Source organism: Saimiri boliviensis, chromosome X, assembly GCF_048565385.1.
Source record: "Saimiri boliviensis isolate mSaiBol1 chromosome X, mSaiBol1.pri, whole genome shotgun sequence".
Classification (NCBI taxonomy): Eukaryota; Metazoa; Chordata; class Mammalia; order Primates; family Cebidae; genus Saimiri; species Saimiri boliviensis.
In genome coordinates, this window is record NC_133470.1 from 27,225,847 (window position 1) to 27,246,544 (window position 20,698).

Genomic DNA, 20,698 nt, shown 5'->3' on the forward strand with positions numbered 1-20,698 from the left:
TTAATCACCAATAAACATACTTAAGTACTAAAAGGTAAAAAAACCTCTAAGGGGTCCAGAGATAGCAGGTTGTAAAACAAACAGCTATAATGTCTAGACTGAGGAGAGTTGACAATGTAAGAACAATAACTTATTAGAGGATCCCCTCAAGATTGAGGTTTAGATCTCTTTAAAGACAGCAGGAGCAGGCAGCCTCCAGGAGCAAAGACACTTGCCAGAGGGCATAGATCATAGCTGGTGGACCAGTAAGTAGGGAGAATATGATGTAAGAGTATGGCTGGCTAGAGCTGATTCGTGAGGGCTAGTAGGCTCAAGTGCTGCTTTATAAGAAAAGAGGACAAACACCTGAAGAGAAAGTGCCTTCCTGTTATTGCCTTTCAGTTTCCCTCAAGCTCTTTCCTTAGTTGAAGTATTATGCTATCTGGCAAGGCAGAAATGTTTACAGAGTGTGCCTCTGTTATCACAAATAATAAAAGATATGGGGCAGAGGGTCAAGAAATAATTGGCACACTCATATATATGATTAGTCTATCTTAGCTGCCCAAGTTTTTTAATGTAATGGCCAATATGTTTTCTTTCATCCTGTAAATCAAGGCTAATAAACTTGCATGATCCTAAAAGCCCAGAAGATGACCCAAATGAGTAAAACAGTATAGCTTTAAGACAATAAGGAGTAGGATGAATCATAGTGAAGCAGAAAGAACATGCCTGACTTCCTAAAAGTGATTCAATTCATAGATGTGTCTGCAGGCTGTATGGGAGCCAGTTCACACCTGGTGCATGAAAACACAATCATACTGTGCTCGTAATTATAAAACTGGATAATGAAGCTGTCTGCAAATCAGAGGATTTTTATTTCATTGTGTAGCATTTGGGGTTTGTTTTGTTTTGTTTTTGGTATGGCCAGTGAAAACTATCATTCTCAAGTTAGCTATGGGACCACAGATTAAATTAGTCATCCAGTGGACTGGAAAGGATTTATCATTTATCCGCTGTTTAAATGTCTCTTGGGAGTCTTCCAGATAAATAATTCATAGTATTTAACCAGATATGTGTGGGTAGGTTTTTAGCTAATTGAAGGTAATCATTTTTATTTTGTGTCAGAAACAAAGGAAGTAAAGGAAGCAAGGTTTCTTGTATTTTAATATTCTACATGTTATGCCTAATTTGAATTAGGATACATTTCCACATTGGCAATTCCCTTGTTTATGATTTAAACAGCAATGACAATAGTAGCATCAGACTCTATTACAATTACTTTGTGGAGATAAGAAAAGGAATAACCACTTAACGCATTGTAATTACATCAATGTTATTAAATCCTCTACGTGTGTTTTTAAAGGTCAAAATTCTAACATTAATTACCTTTCTGCACTGAAGCATGAAATGGCTTCAAAGTCCTTAGCTAAACCAGTTTGAGAATACCAAACATATGGTTCTATGGTTCTCAAACTGGACTATTTCATGTGATTGTATTTTTTTAATGAAGGTAATTTGTAAAATATATTTATATATTGAACATTTTATATCTTAAGATTGTTCATATGTGTACAAAACTGAAACCCTCTCTGTAAAACCTTTGGTTCCAACTTCTGGTTTGACTAATATGTACCTTGTAACTATACAATGGCAATACCACATTTATTCATAGTCAAAAAACAAAAGTAGTCTTAGGTGCCGAGATTTAAAAATGAAGTACATTAGATGTATTCTATGAAGTGTCACAAATGTACTTACTCCTATTTAACTTTTGCAGCTCAATTGGACTGCAGAGTGGTATGGGAGGAACTCAGAGGCTCTTATCACACAAGACTACTTTCAAACTCTAGCTATGCCTTATGCTACTGATGGGAAATATACCCAATTGCTGAGCCTAGATTTTCTCATCTGGGAAGACAATATTAAACTTGTAGAGCTAGGGTGAAAATTAAAAGATGTACTCCATTAAAATCTCTCAAAAGGGTGCTTGGCACAATAAACATTAGATTTTAATCTAGAATACACCATGGCCTTTTATATCTATGTATTAGGAGCAAAACAGTATTACAATATAGACTATCTTAGGTAAGTCAGACACTTATTTTAGACAGAGTCTCACTCTGTCACCCAGGCTCGAGTGCAGTGGTGCAATCTCAGCTCACTGCAACCTCCCTCCTCAGCCTCCCAAATAGCTGGGACTATGGGTGCACGCCACCACACCTGGCTAAATTTTGTGTTATTAGTAGAGATGGGGTTTCACCCTGTTAGCCAAGCTGTTCTTGAACTCCTGACCTCAAGTGATGCACCAGCCTCAGCCTCCCAAAGTGCTGGGATTAAGATGTGAGCCACTGTGGTTGGCCACTTATATTACAAATTTGTTTTTTTCCCCGTTTATTTCCTCCCCCACCTTCTGCTAGTTTCTTCAGTTCACCTCTTCTTGGTGACCAGCAGTATTTGAAAGGAAAGAAGAATATCTAATTTAGTAATTCTGACAAATGTATGAACCTTTCTGTTGGTACTAACAATTTAAAAGAATGTTTTTAAATTGTTTTTAAAGAAATGTAAATCAAACTAACCTTTACAGATAGTATCGGGACCTTTAAGAAGTATACTACTGCGGCTGGGCCCAGTGGCTCACACCTGTAATCCTAGAACTTTGGGCGGCCGAGGTGGGTGGATCATGAGGTCAGGAGATTGAGACCATCCTGGCTATCGCAGTGAAACCCCATCTCTACTAAAAATAAAAAACAAATTAGCCGGGCGTGATGGCACACACCTGTAGTCCCAGCTACTCGAGAGACTGAGGTAGAATTGCTCGAACCCTAGAGGTGGAGGTTGTGGTGAGCCAAGACGGCACCACTATACTCCAGCCTGGTGGCAGAATAAGACTCCATCTCAAAAAAAAAAAAATAAAAAATAAAAATAAAAAGTATGTTACTGCAATCCCAGGACTGCCTTCCCTGTGCTTTCATCTATCACCTGATGAGAAAACATTTGGAGATTTCTCATGACTGCTGCCTGCCAGCCAATAGTTGTATTTTCAAAGTTTTGCCATCCTAATTTGCCCATAGCTCTGTTGGTAAAATAGTTAAAGTTTATAATGCATATAGTGGAGGTGAAATATTATTTCCGGTGTGGGTTTTCCCTTTTAGAAACAAAGCACAAAGGAGTCCCTCGTTGCAGCATGGTGCTCGAGTCTGGTACTAGGAGCATTAAAGCCATGTTCTCCTCGATTTTGACAAGTCTGTGCTGGTTTTTCACAGGTGTTACAACTTTTTCATCTTTGTTTCTTCAGAGGTTTAATGAGGCGTTGAAGTGGCCAGGATGGAATCACCTGAAGCTGACTCATTTAACAAGCTACAATTTCATTCCTTTCTGTGGAGTAGTGATGGTTGCACAGAAAGCACAAAGTTCAAAAGGTACCTATAGGCCAGGGCACTTGAAGGAAAAAAAGGGGTTGAATCTACTCTATCTGGGCAAAAAAGAAAAAAATCTTGAAGTCCAATATTAATGCCTGCCTTCACCAAGAAAGTTCTAATATGGCTTTTCCTAAAGGTTTGAACTTGGCTCAAAATCTGAATCTTTATGAAAAGAAAAGTGAAAATCTGGTTCTGTGGGTATACCGTGAGAAGGGGACAAGGAATATGAATCTGGGTTAAGTGCTACGTGGTTTGGTATGTTGTCCTGCAAGATGGATTTGGCATTATTGCAGTATCCAAATAGGACTTTCTTCCTCCGAGGCCAACAAACTAAGGTTAAAAAAACACGTGGCAATGAGACCTTATTTCAACATGAGGACTATGCCAGCTGTATGTAATGTTGCCAGAGAAAACAAGAATGCCCAGTTGAACTTCAGACTACTTTTTAGTCTAAACATGTCACAAATGTTTAAGATGTGTAGGAGATGTCTGAGATTTTTGGTGACACCTTAACGATACACAAGAGGGGAAGCTGAGGCAGCCAGGTGATCAGGTGATCTACGTTTGGAGATACTTGTTGGAGCTCGGTATCATTCCCGCTGCCTCTTCCGTGGAAGAGGAGACTAGGCTTTCTAAAGAGACTTAGCACTTGCAGCCTGGAGACAGAGGGAGCCGGTGTCATCTGCCCTGCCCACAAAAGTTAAGTTGAAAAACTGGCTAGAGCTATCTGCCCCGCAGCAGAGCCTGGAGAGGCTGCACTGAAAGCACGCTGTGCCTCCAAAGGCACGTTAGGGGTTATATTTTTCATGGATCAGACACAACCCCATGGAAGGCAGGTGGCTTGCAAACAAACTACGCTTAGAATTTTACAGCGAGTAACGGCTTTGGGAGAAAAAGATCCATCAGTTGCAGGAGCTGAGGAAGTCGTTTAAACTGGAGGAGGATTGAGGAAGGTAAGAGGCTGGTATTCCCAGAGAAGAACTTTCTGTGCATTTTGTCCAAGTGCCCCAGGGAAATACTCATGGAAAGGCCAGGGAGCACTTGTGCAGATCATTCGTGTGCTCATTCCCGTTTATTCGTTCCTGTATGCTAGGTGCAAGTTTTTGTGCCACACACTTAGGCAGGCACTGTTCTTGGTGCTTGGGATCTATCGGAACCCAATAGAAGCAGACAGATACTTTTCAGAAGCAAAGGGCTGGCAGACTGAACTAGACTTTGTCAATACATTATAGCGTATGTTGGAAAGTAGTAATTGTTATGCTGTATTTTCAGAGGAAAATCAGGAGGCCCGACAGCGCCATGGGAGGCAGGTGCAGGCATTAGAGAGGTAAGTGAACGGAGAGCTTCAGGCTCTTGGTGAAGAGGCTGTATTATCTTACGGGTTATTTCAAGTGGGCATGCGTCTAGTTCACTTAAAAATCAGCAAGAGTTGACGCGTATTGCAAATGGTCAGCGTTAGATTTTGATTTTTCAAGCCGTTTAAGAATGGCAAGAAAGCATGGTAAAAGTAGTAAAGTTCACTGGTAGAGAACGCCATTTATTCCCGAGAACACTAACTCAGTCTTGGGAGATAGAGGAAAAGCTGCTATGGAGAAATTCAGCATATCCCTCTTCCATTTCTACATCCACCCGATTTTTGGTTATGATAATGATAGCACAGATATGAGTAGAGACTTTTAGAAACAGGCAACAGAGAAGAGATGACTTCAGAGAAGGAGAGTGCCCTAGTACAAACGGCCATTTCTTAAAAGCAGGATTTGAGTGAAGGTATAAAGGAGAAATAAGATGCTTTAAAGTTATTTAGGTAGCTTTTAACATTATTTTAGCTTGCCAAGATTACTGAGCCTGTCGTAGAGACCCCCAACCCAGGTAGCGGCAAAGAAATTAGGAAATAGAGATAGAGCACAAAAGTGAGGCTCTCTGAGTTGAGAGCCCTGAGCGGTCGCTGACCCACGTATTTATACTCTCTGAACAGGTGAGTATTATTAACAGGTGTTCTGTGTTCAGACCCAAAATAAACTAGGCAGGCAGCTGGTGCCTGCTTACCACTGATCACAGCCTAACTAGAAGACATTCTCCACGAGGGAGCCACGGGGCAAGGTCACGTAGACCGTGCTTAAATAACTAGTTTAACTGGTATATGATCTACACATGCTGTTTCCTACTTTAGAATCCTCTGAGCAGCTTTCTGCTTAGGGGGCCAGCTTGGTTTTCCTTGCCATTGATCTCAGCAAAGAATATAGTCCATTATACACAGCACAAGATAATGCTCCTCTGAATATGATCATACAATCATAGTATAGACTAAGGCCGATTTCAAAGCTAGGCACTAAGCCAACATCTTGGGTTCAGGCTGCCAAAGGCTATATTCATAGCAGGATGATTTGTGGAAAGAAAAAAGTTGAAGATCTTGAGGGGGAATGTATAAAAATGCAATCTATTCCATCGAGAGAAATGGAATAGGTTTACACTGCGAAACATGGATTTCAAAATATTAGGTAGCATGAAAAAAATGCTCAATGGCATGGCATCATAAATTTAAACACAAAACTCCCTATTTTTCGTGTTACATGAGCACTAAATGGACACAATGTAAATTCAGAGGCTAACTAAATCCACTGGAGTGCTTGTCAAGGGAAGGAGAGGAGTTAAGAGCAGGGATGGACAAAGAACAGCTACTGACATTGTCCCATTTCTGGGCATGTGGGTAAAGCGTCAGATCATCTCTGACAAGGTAGGGCCATTGACTTCTGCTCCAAGTCTCAAGTATTTTGTAAGCTTTAGGCTGTCCTTTCTTTATATGAATGAATCTGGCAACAAGTGTGCCCTTATATAATCAAGCGTCAGTGTAAGAACAGTGAGATCTCTGGGTTGCCAGTGAAAGCAGCAGAGTGAGTCTAGAAATGTGATAAGGAAAGAGGGATGTGCTGAATTCTGATATTTAATTGTGGCTCTTGTGGGCATCCTTTTTTTCCTGGTGATTGAGTAGAGGCTGCAGGGAGGACCAGATGCACTCTGGAGGGCATTGTTAGACCCCAGAGGCCAGCAGCTGATGACAGATTCTGGTCTCTCCTGGTCTTCTCGCAGGTTTCTTGTACTTTTTTCTTATTATTTTATAAGAGAAAATTATACAGAAAAATGAAAGAGAAGAGGGGGAGGATCAAACTGAATACAACTGAGGCAAAGATTGTCACCATCATGTATGCCAATAAAAGATCCTCATTGGACTTACATAACAATAACAGGTTCAACCATTTAGGAAAAGGACATTAATGAATGCACATTAGTAACAGTATGTTAAAAATAAAAGTCTCTTGCAAGTTTCTTCTAAAGCCACAAAGAAAACAAGATGCCAATAGAGGTTTGAAATCACGATGCAAGAATCATAAAGTTTACATGATTCTTAATCCCTCATCAACTGAATAAAATGATTTGAAGTTGAAAAGGGAGAGGAATGTTTGAGAAAACTATTTGTGTGCTAAGAGCACACAAGGTGGGGTGGTGGAGGCATTTTCCCTTTCAACTGAACTCCAAAGAAGGACTTTAAAAAGCTAATGTGTGTTCTCTGCAGTTTGGGGGACATAATAAATTAGTGTCCAATGCTCACCTGGAAATCTAAAGGGCAATAAACAGGCTAGGCAGAACACAGAATGAGAGAACACAGAATATGTGGTGGGTTGAGCAGCCTACACTCTCAATGCTTGGCAAAGCAAAAATAAGCACTTCTTTTCAGGAAGGGGGAAAAGACAGAAAGAGTGAATACATCCATGTTGTTACAGGTTTATCTTTCATCTTATCCAAAAGGCTTGTCTAGAAAAGCAAAAAAGACTCAGTAGAAAGAAGAGAGAGAGAGACAAATATATGAAAAAATACTCATCACCACTGGTCATTAGAGAATTGCAAATCAAAATCACAATGAGATACCATGTCACACCAGTTAGAACGGCAATCATTAAAATATCAGGAAAAAGCAGATGCTGGAGAGGATGTGGAGAAATAGGAATGCTTTAACACTGTTGGTGGGAGTGTATATTAGTTCAATCATTGTGAAAGACAGTGTGCCAATTCCTCAAGGATCTAGAAACAGAAATACCATTTGACCCAGCAATCTCATTACCGGGTATATACCCAAGGATTATAAAGACAAATGCACATGTATGTTCATTGCAGCACTGTTCACAATAGCAAAGACTTGGAACCAACCCAAATGCCCATCAACGATAGACTGGATAAATAAAATGTGGCACATATACACCAGGGAATACTATGCAGCCATAAAAAACTATGAGTTCATGTCCTTTGTAGGGACATGGATGAAGCTGGAAACCATCAGTCTCAGCAAACTAACAAAGGAACAGAAAACCAAACACCACATGTTCTCACTTATAAGTGAGTGTTGAATGAGAACACATGGACACAGGGAGGGGAGCATCACACATCAGGGCCTGTCGGGGTGGGGGCTAGTCTAGGGATAGCATTAGGAGAAATACCTAATGTGGACAACAGGTTGATGGGTGCAGCAATCCACCATGGCACATGTATACCTATGTAACAAACCTGCACGTTCTGCACATGTATCCCAGAATTTACAGTAATAAAAAAGCAGAAGAGGAAGAAGAAGAAGGAGGAAGAGGAGGAGGGAAGAGGAGGAGGAGGGGAGGAAGAGAGAGAGAGAGAGAAGCAGAGAGGCAGATGTCTGGGGACTGAGGAAGGACATGTAAAACTAGTGGTATAGAAGGCGTTTCTGAAGAGATCCCAAGAGATCTAGGATGAAGGAATATAGAGGGAGATTTCCAAATAATCTATGAAAGCACCCAAAAGAAGAGACAACTTTAAATGTTTGTCATGGCCAGACCAGAGAAAACTATAAGATCAACATCAGTGAGCTAAGAACTCTTCTGCTCCCCTTGCCTCTTTCTCCTTGATGGCTTCCAACCCTGTAGGTATCTGCAAATGTAAGTAACAAGATATGAAATTAGGACTAGAAGTGCAAAGTGAGGGGAGATTAGAAGCCCCCTCTGTTCCACTGGAGGCAGTTAAAGTGAGAATGTCTCAGATTGGGAACAATTTAGCTATTAACTTTCAGAGAAACTGAGTCAATAATCGATTAACCCCTGCCTTTGAGAACCCAGTGTATATAGAAATCAAGGGTTTGATGAACGTGAATGGGTAAAAAAGTAGTTATGCATTTATTTTCATAGGCTTCTAACTGAAATGTAGCTTCTATTTTAATTACGAATGCAGGTAACACAACACAGTGTATTGGCAGTACCTGTGCAGTTGCTTATCAGATTAAGGAGATTTTGGGCTGAGACGATGGGGTGTTCTAAATATACAATCATGTCATCTGCAAATAGAGGCAATTGGACATCCTCTGTTTCTAATTGAATATCCTTTATTTCTTTTTCTTGCCTGATGGCTCTGACCATAACTTCCAATACTATATTGAATAAGAGTGGTGAGAGAGGGCATCCTTGTCTAGTGCCAGTTTTCAAAGGGAATGCTTCCAGTTTTTGCCCATTCAGTATGATATTGGCTGTGGGTTTGTTGTAGTTTCTCTCTCCTGCAAGTAGATAAAGAAAAAGAATTAAGTCTGTTTCCAGGGCTAGAGCAACGATTTATATAAGGCAGAGGAGAAAGAGAAAGAAAAAGAAGGAAAGAAGAAAAGGAAAAAGAAAGGAAGAGAGAGAAAGAAGAAAGAAAGAAGAAGAAAGAAAAAAGAAAGAAATAAGGAAAGAGAGAGAGAGAAAGAGAGAGAAAGAGCAGAAGGAAGGAAGGAAGAAAATAAGGGAGGGAGGGGAGGGAAATCCACCATAGCTATTTCCTGAAGCTAGCTGCTGCTGCTCTCCTCCCCTCCCCCTGCATCCCAGCTGGGTTCTCCTGGCAGCTGTGATGTGAACCCTGTAAATGGCAAATTTACTGCTAGGGATTTTAGTAAACTTGTAATGAGAAAAAAACAGGAATTTTAATTCACAGCTTTGCATTCGTGGCTATTGCATGTGTACGTATGATGAAAATTGATGTAAAATGTTACGTGCTTATAATTTCATAAATGCTTGAAGGGTCATCTCAATCAGGAAAAGCTGCAAAGAAATAAAAGTGTTAAAGAAACACAGGTCCCTTGATTTTTTGCCAGAGGTGGGTGGATTGAAATTTATACTCTTAGTATTGGAAACAAGGCTCAATAATGGATGGTTTTGTTTTTGCTTTTTTTGGCCATAATTTTGCCTATTGGAGCCTCTGGAAAAGGGAGCCAACCTCCAAATGAAGACACACGTTGGGGGTTTTCAAAGCAGGTTTTGGAGGGTGGGGAGTTGTGGAGTTTTGTTTGTTTTTGCCGATAAGATCTTGTGAAATCAGATTTCTGACCCTTAGAAGCTGATTTTCTAGCCTGACATGCATATTTTCACATGGGTCAATTTGGACAACCTGACCTAACAGGGTAAAAAAAGTCCTTAGGAACAGCCTAGCCTATGACTTGGACTTGAAACATAGGTATCTGGCCTACAACATCTTAGCTTTGCTGCAGCTGCTGAAGAAAAGCCTCTAGCTTTTTTGCAATACTGAATTCACAGATCCTAATTCCCTAGACCTGACTCTAAGCTGAAACTTGATACTGCTGGCTATAGGCTATTTCAATTTCAACACTGAGCTATGCTGAACTGAAAGTGGGCACAGGCTCAATGAACAATTCAGTCTCTGAAACTGCCACAAATGTAAGACATCCCTGTGGGGTAACAGCTATAAAACAGCATGGATGCTGGCTGACCATCTGGGTCACCTGCAGGTGCCCTAGAGAAAAAGTCTTGTTCTCAGATGGGGCCATTAAAAATGGAGCTGATGATCAACTTGATATTTCCGATACAAGAGCCTGATTGCATTCCTAACTTGTGATTCTAGCCGAAAGCTGCAATTTCGGGAAGGGTACACCACAGGCTATGTGACCTCTTTGCCCACCCGATAGATCAGACTCTTAAGGTTGTCTCACGGCTGTTGACTTGTGTTCCACTTTCCAGGTTCATTGCAGTTTGCAACAATGGACTGATAGCCTGACTTGACTTCCCTTGCCTTTATCCTGCTGTACACACCTTAGTAAGGCAGTTTGATCATCCAACGCAGCTGTCCTGAGAAAGGGATTTATTTTTGCTAGATGTTACCCAAATAAATGATCAGGAAAAAAGGCATGGGGGATATGTAAGCCCACTTTGAAACAATATTGAAAATCAGGATTTTGTCCTGACCACTTCCTGAACATGATGTGTCTTCTGGTTAAGTTATATTAAAACGTTATTCTGTGAAAATGGTTTTGTCCCTCTTACACACAATCCTTCCAGAAGGACTGAGTGAAAAAAAAAAGAAGTGATTAGAAAAAATTTTAATGTTAGGATTATTGAATGGGGCACATTGATTTTGTAGCAGTCAAGAAAAACAACCCTGACACCTGGGAAGGCTCAGGGGAGGAAGTAGGGCATTAATGATTTTTGCTTTTTGGAACTGCTGCTGGAAGCTTTCCCTGTTTTCGAAGAAAACTCTTGTGCTGCTTTTGCAAGTGCTGCAGGCACTTTGGACTCAGACCAAGGACTGAGCCTAGATGCCACATGACAGCCTGACTATGAGCTGGCAGCAGTGGGCTAGCTCCCACTGCATGTCCCCGAAGAACATGCCCAGATGTCATCTACACTCGCCAGGCAGATGAAGTAGTGTCACTGACAGAACTATTTGAGACTGACAGCCCCAGGCAGCCCCTCTAAAACCAGGGACTGAACTGAATTACTTTCACTGGACTGAATACCTTGGGGCAGGAGGCACCACGATGGGAGGCCACACTGGGGGCTGCCTGACTAATGCATATCCTGTTGGAGTGCCCTAACATTTTTAGCTCTTTGTTTGTAGAGGACCATGTGAGCCCTCAGGGATTATTTGTGTGTGTGCGCGCGCTGTGACTATCATGACACTTTCTTTGGCCCTACGGCATTACTCTGAGATACTGATTTTGAGATGATGTCCATAGGATTCAGCAGACTGCCAATGGCGTCTGCACAAAAGGAAGTTTAAGACTTCCTGCAATGGGTTATTACCCTAGACTAGATATACTCATTAATAACAGGCAATTTATTACCAATAAACAAATATACATGTAGTAGCCTGGATTTTATCTGGAGACAAAGAAAAACTAGTTATATGGAGTATAATTAAAGGGGCAGCAGGAGCTAACAATAAAGTTGCTTTATGATTTCACGCTATGCTTGTTCAATACACCAGTTACAAACATAATGCATCTAAAAGATGAAGTATAATTAGTGGTTTTATAATGATGTTGAGCTTTCTGAAACTATAACCCCTCCTTATAGAATACATGTTTCTTGTGGAATTTTAATTCCATAACTGTGTACAAAAAAGATCCCCCAATAAAACAGAAAATCTCCTATTTCACTTCCAGGTGCCTTTATAATTACAGATTACCTCTTGACTCCAGTTGGATGCAAACTGGGGTCGAGAGTTAATCTGTAATTATAAAGGCTCCTGGAAGTGAAATATCTTCTGGAAGTTGCTCTATCTTCATTTCCACTTCCATCAGTCTTCCATACAGCTCATGGAAGTGGAAATGAAGATAGAGCAAAGTGATCTCCCACTGATACTGGCACATAATTACATTCAATGTCATGATGTTACTTCCAAAGATACCTTTTGCTTATGTTGGTGAGATTTTAATAGTTTTTGAAGCCTTACTTAAACCCTGCTAAAACTTTTTTCAATCAAATTAATAGAAGACCTTAAAATTTATTACAACAGTATGTACAAATTTGATTTGAGCAGGTTCCATGAAATTGCTAAACTTGTGAAAATAGTTTATTAGTGTAGTACCCTGCTATTTTTAAAAAAGATATACAGAGATATGTTACCTGTTGGCAAATGTCTTCTTTAACTATGGAACAGAGACATTTGTAACTGTCTGGAATAAAAGTATTTCTTTAATTGAATACAAAATACTCTCCATGTAAAAATAATAGGAAAGTTTATTTTACAATATTTTACATGCTCTTGCCCACAGCTCTTTATTCTTCCCTCATGGTAAACTGCACTTCTGTGGCCCACATGCCTTTATAACTTTGTACAGAGCATTTCCAGCATCATATCATCCATGCTCACTGTGCCAATGATGGGCCTGAAGAACAATTCAGCAATGACATTGGCGTTGATGAATCTCAGCAGGAAAAGGGCACTATTCAGTTCGATGAATCTGTCATGCTGCCCTCTGTGCGTCATCCTGACGTGTTCACTGAGTATCTGCTGAGTTCCCCACTGGAGTCCCTGAATGTACTTCACACACTGCAGGCCCGGCAAGTCTGGAGGGAGAAAAATCTCTTTGTTATAAAACGGCTCACCACAGACTCCTTTGCTAGCTTTTAAAAAATACCCAGCTCCGTCTCTTCCCAATTAAACAAGACCTCAAGCTTCCTGGTTAAAAGGGTAAAATGCCAAGCCAGTCTAAGTTTTCAGAAGCAGCATGTCCAAGAATGAAACATCATGTGATCATTCTTACTTAATATTCACTATGTTTGTATGGACATGTTTGCAAATACACTGGCCATGAGCCAACAAATGCACACAATTTAATATGACAGTAGAATATAGTTTAATGAATCATCACTCCAGTTCACTTTCTATGCAAATATGAAGAAGTTCATGGTATTTCAAGAGGTAAGCACTTTACCTATGAGAAGCCATGACAAACAAGAAGTGTTGCCAGATGACAAATATTTTTACTGTTCTTCCTTTAATCTCCCACCATTATACTGACTGTTCAGCCAGTGGTGGTAAACTTCACAGCCACAAACTTTGACACCCAGTTCCATTTTATCTGTTTGCCTGCAGGCCAATATTAGTCTAGAGACCTGCATAATTTGAAAGCTAACACTGGCCACTTAGCTCACTGTATCATGATTTCTGTATTGGGGAAAGCTTTGAAAAAAAATAAAAGAGTGATTCTAATGAGTGTTCCAAAAGATTCTTTTCAAAAATATCAAAGTAAGAAGTTTTTGAACATTGCTACAGTCATTAAAAGGTTAAAACTAAACACGAAAACATCATGAATTGCACCATGATTCAAAAATAACTTTTGTAATAGAAAACACATGACCTTTTGCAGAATAGTGCAGTATCTAAGTAAAAGTAAATGAAATACAATGCAGGAAAGTTTAAGTGCATATAAGTTTTTACAAGAAAAATAATAAGAGGAGCCTGCTTTGGAAGGTCCTGTGACTTTCCATGATAATAATATCATTGCAAAGTTCTCTTTTTTCTTTTTTTTTTATTGCATTTTAGGTTTTGGGGTGCATGTGAAGAACATGCAAGATTGTTGCAAAGTTCTTTAACTTGTATTCAAGTAATTAGCAGTTGACCACTTGGTTTAAATGATGTTAATGATGATTGCAATCATTTTCCTTACCTTTTCCTTAAAAATTCAACAGAAAAGTATTTGAAAAGCACCATGCTAATGATCACAGAGCAGCAGATCCAGTGTTCTTTAAAATAATAATAATAATAATGGCAATAGGCAAGAGGCACTCCTATTATAGGCAAATATCAAACCTCATAAATAAGAACAAAAATAAAACAACAATTATAATCCATATTCCAATTTTGATTACTCTAGTTCACCCATTATCATCCCCTTCTACCTGCAGCTCAAGATTCAGGCTTAAGACCCAATTTTGTTGTGTTTGAGTTCCATTGATGAAAGTAGGAAGAAGCTTGCATGAAACTCTACCAGAAATCTGAAGTTTCTCTTGGTCTAGATTCATGGCTTGTGAAAACTTCATCTTGTGAATGCCATATTACTTTTCTCTGTGTTCACAATATATCCCCTACCCAAGTGTTCCCCCCAACACACACACAAACTGGCCTTCAAAATAAGTTCAGGAAAGAGAAAACTCAAATGGACTCTACAGTTATATCTCAAGCTTGAACTCATATAGGTTTAAACTTACATATGGGATATACAGAGGATAAACAGCAAAGAGAGGCCACACTCTTACTAAGCATTACCTTTCTCCCAAATGTAGGCACATTTGTGTTTTAAACACCCCCAGCTTAGCTGGTTAAACTCATATTGAGAGAGGATTAGGAAAGGTCGACCAAGAATAAGGAAGAAGTTAAGTGTGTGTTTGTGTGTGTGTGTGTGTGTGAAGTATATAAAACAGGGTCAAAGAAAAGAGGGAAAGTATTGATACTGAAACCACTGGAGTGTAAACTTCTGGAAGCTGAGCCCCTCTCACCTTTATATCCCAACAGGACAAGGAACGTAGTGGATGATTAAAAATGGCTGAGGAGTATGGAGACTGTTTTCTAAATTATCTTAAGAATCATCTGGGACACTTATTATGAATGCAGATGTGCAGACCCTAGGCCAGAGCTACTGAATCAGAATCTATAAGGCAGGAGCCTGGAAAGACTTTCATCTATTCCCTCCCACCCCCAGCCACACACACAAGTACTTCTTATGCACAGGCAAGTTTGGAAAACAATGGTATAAGCAAAAAGATAACCTGTAATAGTCACTGGGGTGAGCTGAGGTCTCTATGTCATGAAACATGAAGTTTGAATGAATTATTATCCCACCAAATACTTATCTATACACTTTCAAAAACGCTAGGCAGGGGGCAGGAACATAATCACAGACTCCAGCATCAGGGAAAAAAGATAGAGAAGGAGCATTATAGAAACTATCCCAACTCAAGTTGCCTGGAAAATTTTGTTCCCACTTCAATCATTTGAAAGGATGTTGGTTGAAGATGATTCTAGTAGTAAGAAATACCCAAGACAAGGTGCCTGGCTATCCAGGGAGATGTTCCTCCGATGATTTTGGTTGCACTCTGTGGGACAGTGTGTCTAGCACCCAACAGACAGCCTGAAAGTTTGGTGCAGCCAACATCCCATTGGGCCCAGAAGACAGGACCCTCAGGTTCCACAACACATCAGCCATTTACTTTGGAGTAAGGTCACTTGGAACCTTGGGACCCAACTACCTACTCAGTCAAATGGGGTGGGGAAAGGCTACCGAGCAAAGGGGATTGATTAGGAGGTCTCTAAGGTCTCTTTGAATTCTAAAATACAGTGCTCCTGCTCTCAGTCCCTAATGTGTCTTTTTTGTTTTTTTTTTTTTCCTATCCCTTTACCAACCTGATATTATTCACAGAAATTTGGAGGAAGGGATAGTCCAGATGCTTAGGACCATACAAATAACCATTCAGAGGCAGGCCCATGAAACACTACATTCAGTGTCCTGCCTGACAGTGTCCCTAGAGAATGGTGTCTCTATGGGACCTTTTAACAAATGTTTCCTTTTTTGCTAGCCTTCATAGATTTCCTCCCCCCAAAAAAGGTTCTAGTAAATTTCAGAATGGGGTTTCAGAAATAGATGTTGCAGAATCTTCAGTGAGCAAAAGCTTTTTTTTTTTTTAAAGATATGCTCTAGACTTAAAACTAGAGAAGAAAGAATTACCATTTCCCATGAAAACACAAACCTTTCTATTGTAAGAAATGCGTCGACAGCTAAGTACAAACCTAAGCAACGTCCCTCCTCTCCGCTGAGTTTCTAACCGCAGCCCACTCAAAAGAAGTGGTTCCTGGAGGCCCCCACCTCAACTCTGCTGAATTAGTCATGATTTCTTCATCTTTGCCCCGACACTCTCCTGATCACTGAAATCTCCTTATTGCCTGCACCCCTAGATAGGCACTGCCCAATGGTTTTGTGAGGTGGGAAAAGCCGGCGCCCAAGGCCAGCACCCTTACCCGGGTTAAAGAGCACGGTCCCCTTGAGGTAGGCGTACTCCTTGGTACTGATTTCCAGACTCCAACACTTGGTAAGAAAGCACTTGATGGCTTGGACCTGGGAGGCTGAAGGCACCTGCCTGGCCTCCGCCGGCGGTGCCAAACGGGGCTGCAGCGTGGAAACCGGCAGTGGGTCGTCGCCCCCCGTCTCCCGCCGCCTGGTGGTGAGGATCTTCTGCAGCATGCTGGGCTCCGAGGTTTCCACAGTCTCGAATTGCAAGTGGTCCTGGGCCAGCTCCAGCATGAGCAGGGGCGCCCAGCAGTTACGCACCAGCACTAGCTGCTGGTCCAGGGGCAGCACCTGGAAGCAGGGCAAGTACTTGACGAAGCGCAGCGTCTTCAGCAGGCCCGCTGAGGCTGCCTCGCAGACCACCTGTGGACTCTTGAGCACCACGGGTCGCGGCGCACCGCAGGAGATGTCCCACCAGGGGGCCCCCGGCCGCTCCCCCAGAGCCGCGTGCATTTGATTTGTGCTCGTGGGCATGCTGTAGAGGGAGCTACCCTGCTGCGGGTGGTCTTCACCGCAAAAGCAGCAGCGGTACAGAAGCGCCATGGCCTGCCTACCTGATAGCCCCTCTCTAACCCCTGGCCTCTGCGCAAAGTAGGAGCGGTCCCACCACGCGCCCCCTGGCCGTGCCTCGGGCGCTGCCGGAGCCACGTGAGTTTGCTTTGCGCTCGTGAGCAAGCTGTAGAGGATGCTGCCCTGCCGCGGGTGGTCTTCACCACAAAAGCAGCAGCGGTACAGGAGCGCCACGGGCCGCCCACCCGGGAGCCCCTCTCTGCCCACCCCGGGATCAGAGCCGCACGAACAGCCCCAGCACGGACCCAGCCTAGCCTCGGGCGCCTTCGGTGCCGCGGACGTTTGCTTTGCGCTCGTGAGCATGCTGTAGAGGATGCTGCCCTGCCGTGGGTGGTCTTTACCGCAAAAGCAGCAGCGGTACAGGAGAGCCACGTTCCGCCCGCCCAGCAGCCCCTCTCTGCCCACCCCGGGCTCATCGCCGCACGAACAGCCCCAGCACTGATCCCCTAGCCGCGCCTCGGGAGCTTCAGGAGCCGCGTGCCTTTGCTTCGCGCTCATAAGCATGTTGTAGAGGATGCTGCCCTGCCACTGGTGGTCCTCGCCCGCCATGGCCCGCGGCGCCGCAGCCCAGTTCTGCCCAGTGGCTGCCGCCTGGGACCTATTTATACCTAGCGCTCACGCAGGCGCGTCGGCCGCCTCGGTCTGGGCAAGGGCGCGGAGGCGGGCAGGGGGGCGCGGCGCTGCTCTCCGGTGTGTTCGCCCGTGACCTCGGTGGTTCGAAGGGGCGGGTGCTCCTTAAAAGCTGGAAATGGAAAAGGAACAGCAGCGTGGGAGCTCCTGGACACTTCCCTCCTTCCTCTCATTACCCCTTTCCCTGTCTCTAGAACACCGGGAGAGAGTGAGCGCCTGGACGCTGTTGCAACACTTTCCATTGAACCCTCGCATCTAATTTGTTCTCTTTATTGGGAGGGCAGGGGTGCCTAAAAGAGGAAACATCTACTTCTATGCTCCTTGTAAACTTTCATTACATGATCACAGTTTGTGTGACTTATATTTTGTATATGGATAGAGAGGTCTCATTTTCTGAGACCTTGAAAAATACAGAACATAGGCTAGCCTCATATGGGCACTCGGTGGAATTGCCCAATCTCAGGCTCCAAGCAGACCTTCTAACTCTGAATCTGCATTTTAAGCATGTCCCCAGGGATTCACATGCACCTTGACATTTGAAAAGCACTGGTCTAAATATGCTATCATCAGCTCTCAGTTTAATATCATCAGTATTTACAAGCGCCCACTATGTCCTAGATGCTGTGTTAAGAGACCTGGGGGCAGCGAACACCATATAACAGTGCCTAAAACTTGGGAACATAATATAATCACAAGGGGATAATATTGTCACCGTGAGAATTTTTTTATTTTAATAATTTTTTTTCTTTTAACTTTCAGGTTCAGGGGAACATGTGCAGGTTTGTTATATAAGTCAATTGCTTGTTGTGGGGGGTTGGTGTACAGATTATTTTGTCACCCAGGTATTAAACATAGTACCCAGTATTTTTTCTCATTCTCTCCCTCCTCCCACCCTCCACCTTCAAGTAGGTCCCAGTGTCTGTTGTTCCCTTCCTAGTGTCCATGGGATCTCTTTACTTAGCCCCCACTTATAAGTGAGAGCATATGATATTTGCTTTTCTGCTCCTGCATTACTTTGCTAAGGATAATGGCCTCCAGCTCTATCTCATTCTTTTTCATGACTTCAGTGAGAAATTTTGATCCTTGTAAAAGTAATGTGGTAAATGTGTAATTAACATTTCTTTTCTCACCCTTCCTAAGTGAATAATGATAAATACAAGCATCGGGAAGTCTGGATCCATTGGTATTCACTTGCCACACAGCTGTGAAGACATGTGGCAGGGAAAGGTATTGGTATATTCCAGCTGGTATAGAATCCCTTTTACTTTTTCCCTCCATCCCTCCTCCCTCTTTCTTTTCTTTTTTTCTTTTCTTTTTTTTTTTTTTGCTTTTCCTTTCCTTCTTTCCTTCCTTCCTTCTTCCCTCCCTCCCTCTCACTTCTTTTCTCTCTCTCTCTTTCTCTGTTTTGTTTGTTTTTTTTTTTTTCTCCAGGACCTGGAATTCTCAGCATATGAGGAAAACCTAAGAGACCCCCATTTTGCTTGCTGCATAAAATTTTATTTTGCATGTGAGAGGCCCTAAATAGCTCAGTAGTTAAATCCCTGGAACTAGCACTAGATGGCCTCAGTTTTAATTCTGGCCATGCCGCTTCGTAGCATCATAACCTTGGGCAATGTGTTAGTTTTCTTGTTTCTGCTTTACTTACCACAAATGTAGTGGTTTAAGTCAACACAAACAACACAACATTTTTTATGTTGTAATTCTGGAAACCAGAAGTCTGAAATCAGTTTCACGTAACTCTGACCTCTGCTTCCATCTCCTTCTCTGATTCTTATAAGGATCTTTGTGACTATAATAGACCCACTCAGATAATCCAAGATAATAGTCTCTATCCAAAAATTCTTAACTTGATCACATATACAAAGGCCTTTTCATTCTATAAGATAACAAACGCACAGGTTCTAAGGGTTAGGACATGGACATCTTTGGACATTATTCGGCCTATCACAGGAAAGTTACTTAAGCTGTTTGTGACTCAGTTTCTTCATCTGTCAAACATGCACAACAGTGTCTGTGAGGTAATCTTTATACATGAGTTAATTTGTATAAAGTGTTTAGAATAATGATTATTATGTGGTAAGTGTTGGATGTATCAACCATTTTAGGACAACATGGAATAAGTTCAGGGTTAAGAGGTGTTCTTGTACCAGCACTGCCATGTTCTGTCTGTCCTAGGGAAGCCTCACACACACATGCACAGTCTCCACCCAGAAGATTTTATCCTACTTTTTCTGCATGTCCACATTTCTTGACCCAGACTCAAAACACTGGATGGGTCACCTGGTTCACAAAATATTATGTATCGGCAATGTTGTCTCACTGGCTATTTCATTATTTGCCATTTCCAATATTCTAGCTACTGTTTGGGGTATCATCATTACTGCTTCAGCAGTATCGTGGTAGTCTTCACTTGCCACACAGCCTCATCCCTCAAGTGCCACATAGGCACTGAGATCAGTGGCTTAATGAACCCCCCAACCAGCCTAGCCGAAAATCCAGCTGACTTTACCCAGTGCCGACCTTATCCAGTGCCTACCTTATGTTGCCAGAGCTAGTCACAGTTTCATTTTCTTCCCAGCACCTGATATGATTTATTTAGTTAGTTATTTGATACTTGCTGATTTTGTGCCCTCCACTAATATAAAAGTCCTTTCAGGCCAAGGAATCTGTCATTCCGTATCGTATCCCAGCAATTAGAATGATTTCTGACACATAGTAGGTGCTCAAAAATATATATATTTGTTGGCAAACCGTACCTTGAGAGAGAGAGAAGACTATAGCTCCTACTGTCAACGTGGAGGCTGTTGCTGTACTGACCCTGGAGGGACGACGATGTAGCAGGCCTTGTGAGACTCAGCATTTTCTGGATGCCTGTTTTGCTACTCAGAGTGCTACAAGGACTGTGGTAAAGTAACAGAAAAAGTGGGTTAACAGTCGAAAAACCTGGCCTTGAATTTGGGTTCTTCCACTCTAGCAAAATATTAAGTCATTTAACTTTCTCGTTTCTGAAATGGGGACAAAATTCTATGAACCAATATTAATATGTACACTCTGTTCTAAGTCTGTAAGAGTTTTTTTTTCTCTTAACATGACCATTTTCAGAAATGTTTGCTGAGTCTACTATTGCATTGGAATATAAATAGACACGTTTACACTCATTTACTTTCTAATGATTTAATTTTAGGCAAAGTATTTAACGTTAGGTTAGCCTTTTCATCTAGGAAATAACCACTGCTATAAGCTAGTTTTAATACAT

The 20,698-nt window shown here is 41.9% G+C and overlaps 1 protein-coding gene across 1 annotated transcript; it reads right to left on the reverse strand.

Annotated features, from left to right (window-relative positions):
• Window positions 1-12,397: 12,397 nt before the first annotated feature.
• On the reverse strand, window positions 12,398-17,387 carry NR0B1 (nuclear receptor subfamily 0 group B member 1). The gene is made up of 2 exons (XM_003924071.3): window positions 16,194-17,387; window positions 12,398-12,745 (listed from the first exon to the last, which is right to left on the reverse strand). Exons 1-2 carry the CDS (start codon window positions 17,359-17,361, stop codon window positions 12,501-12,503), a joined length of 1,413 nt encoding a protein of 470 aa, XP_003924120.1. The 5' UTR covers window positions 17,362-17,387; the 3' UTR covers window positions 12,398-12,500.
• Between the last annotated feature and the right edge of the window lie 3,311 nt (window positions 17,388-20,698).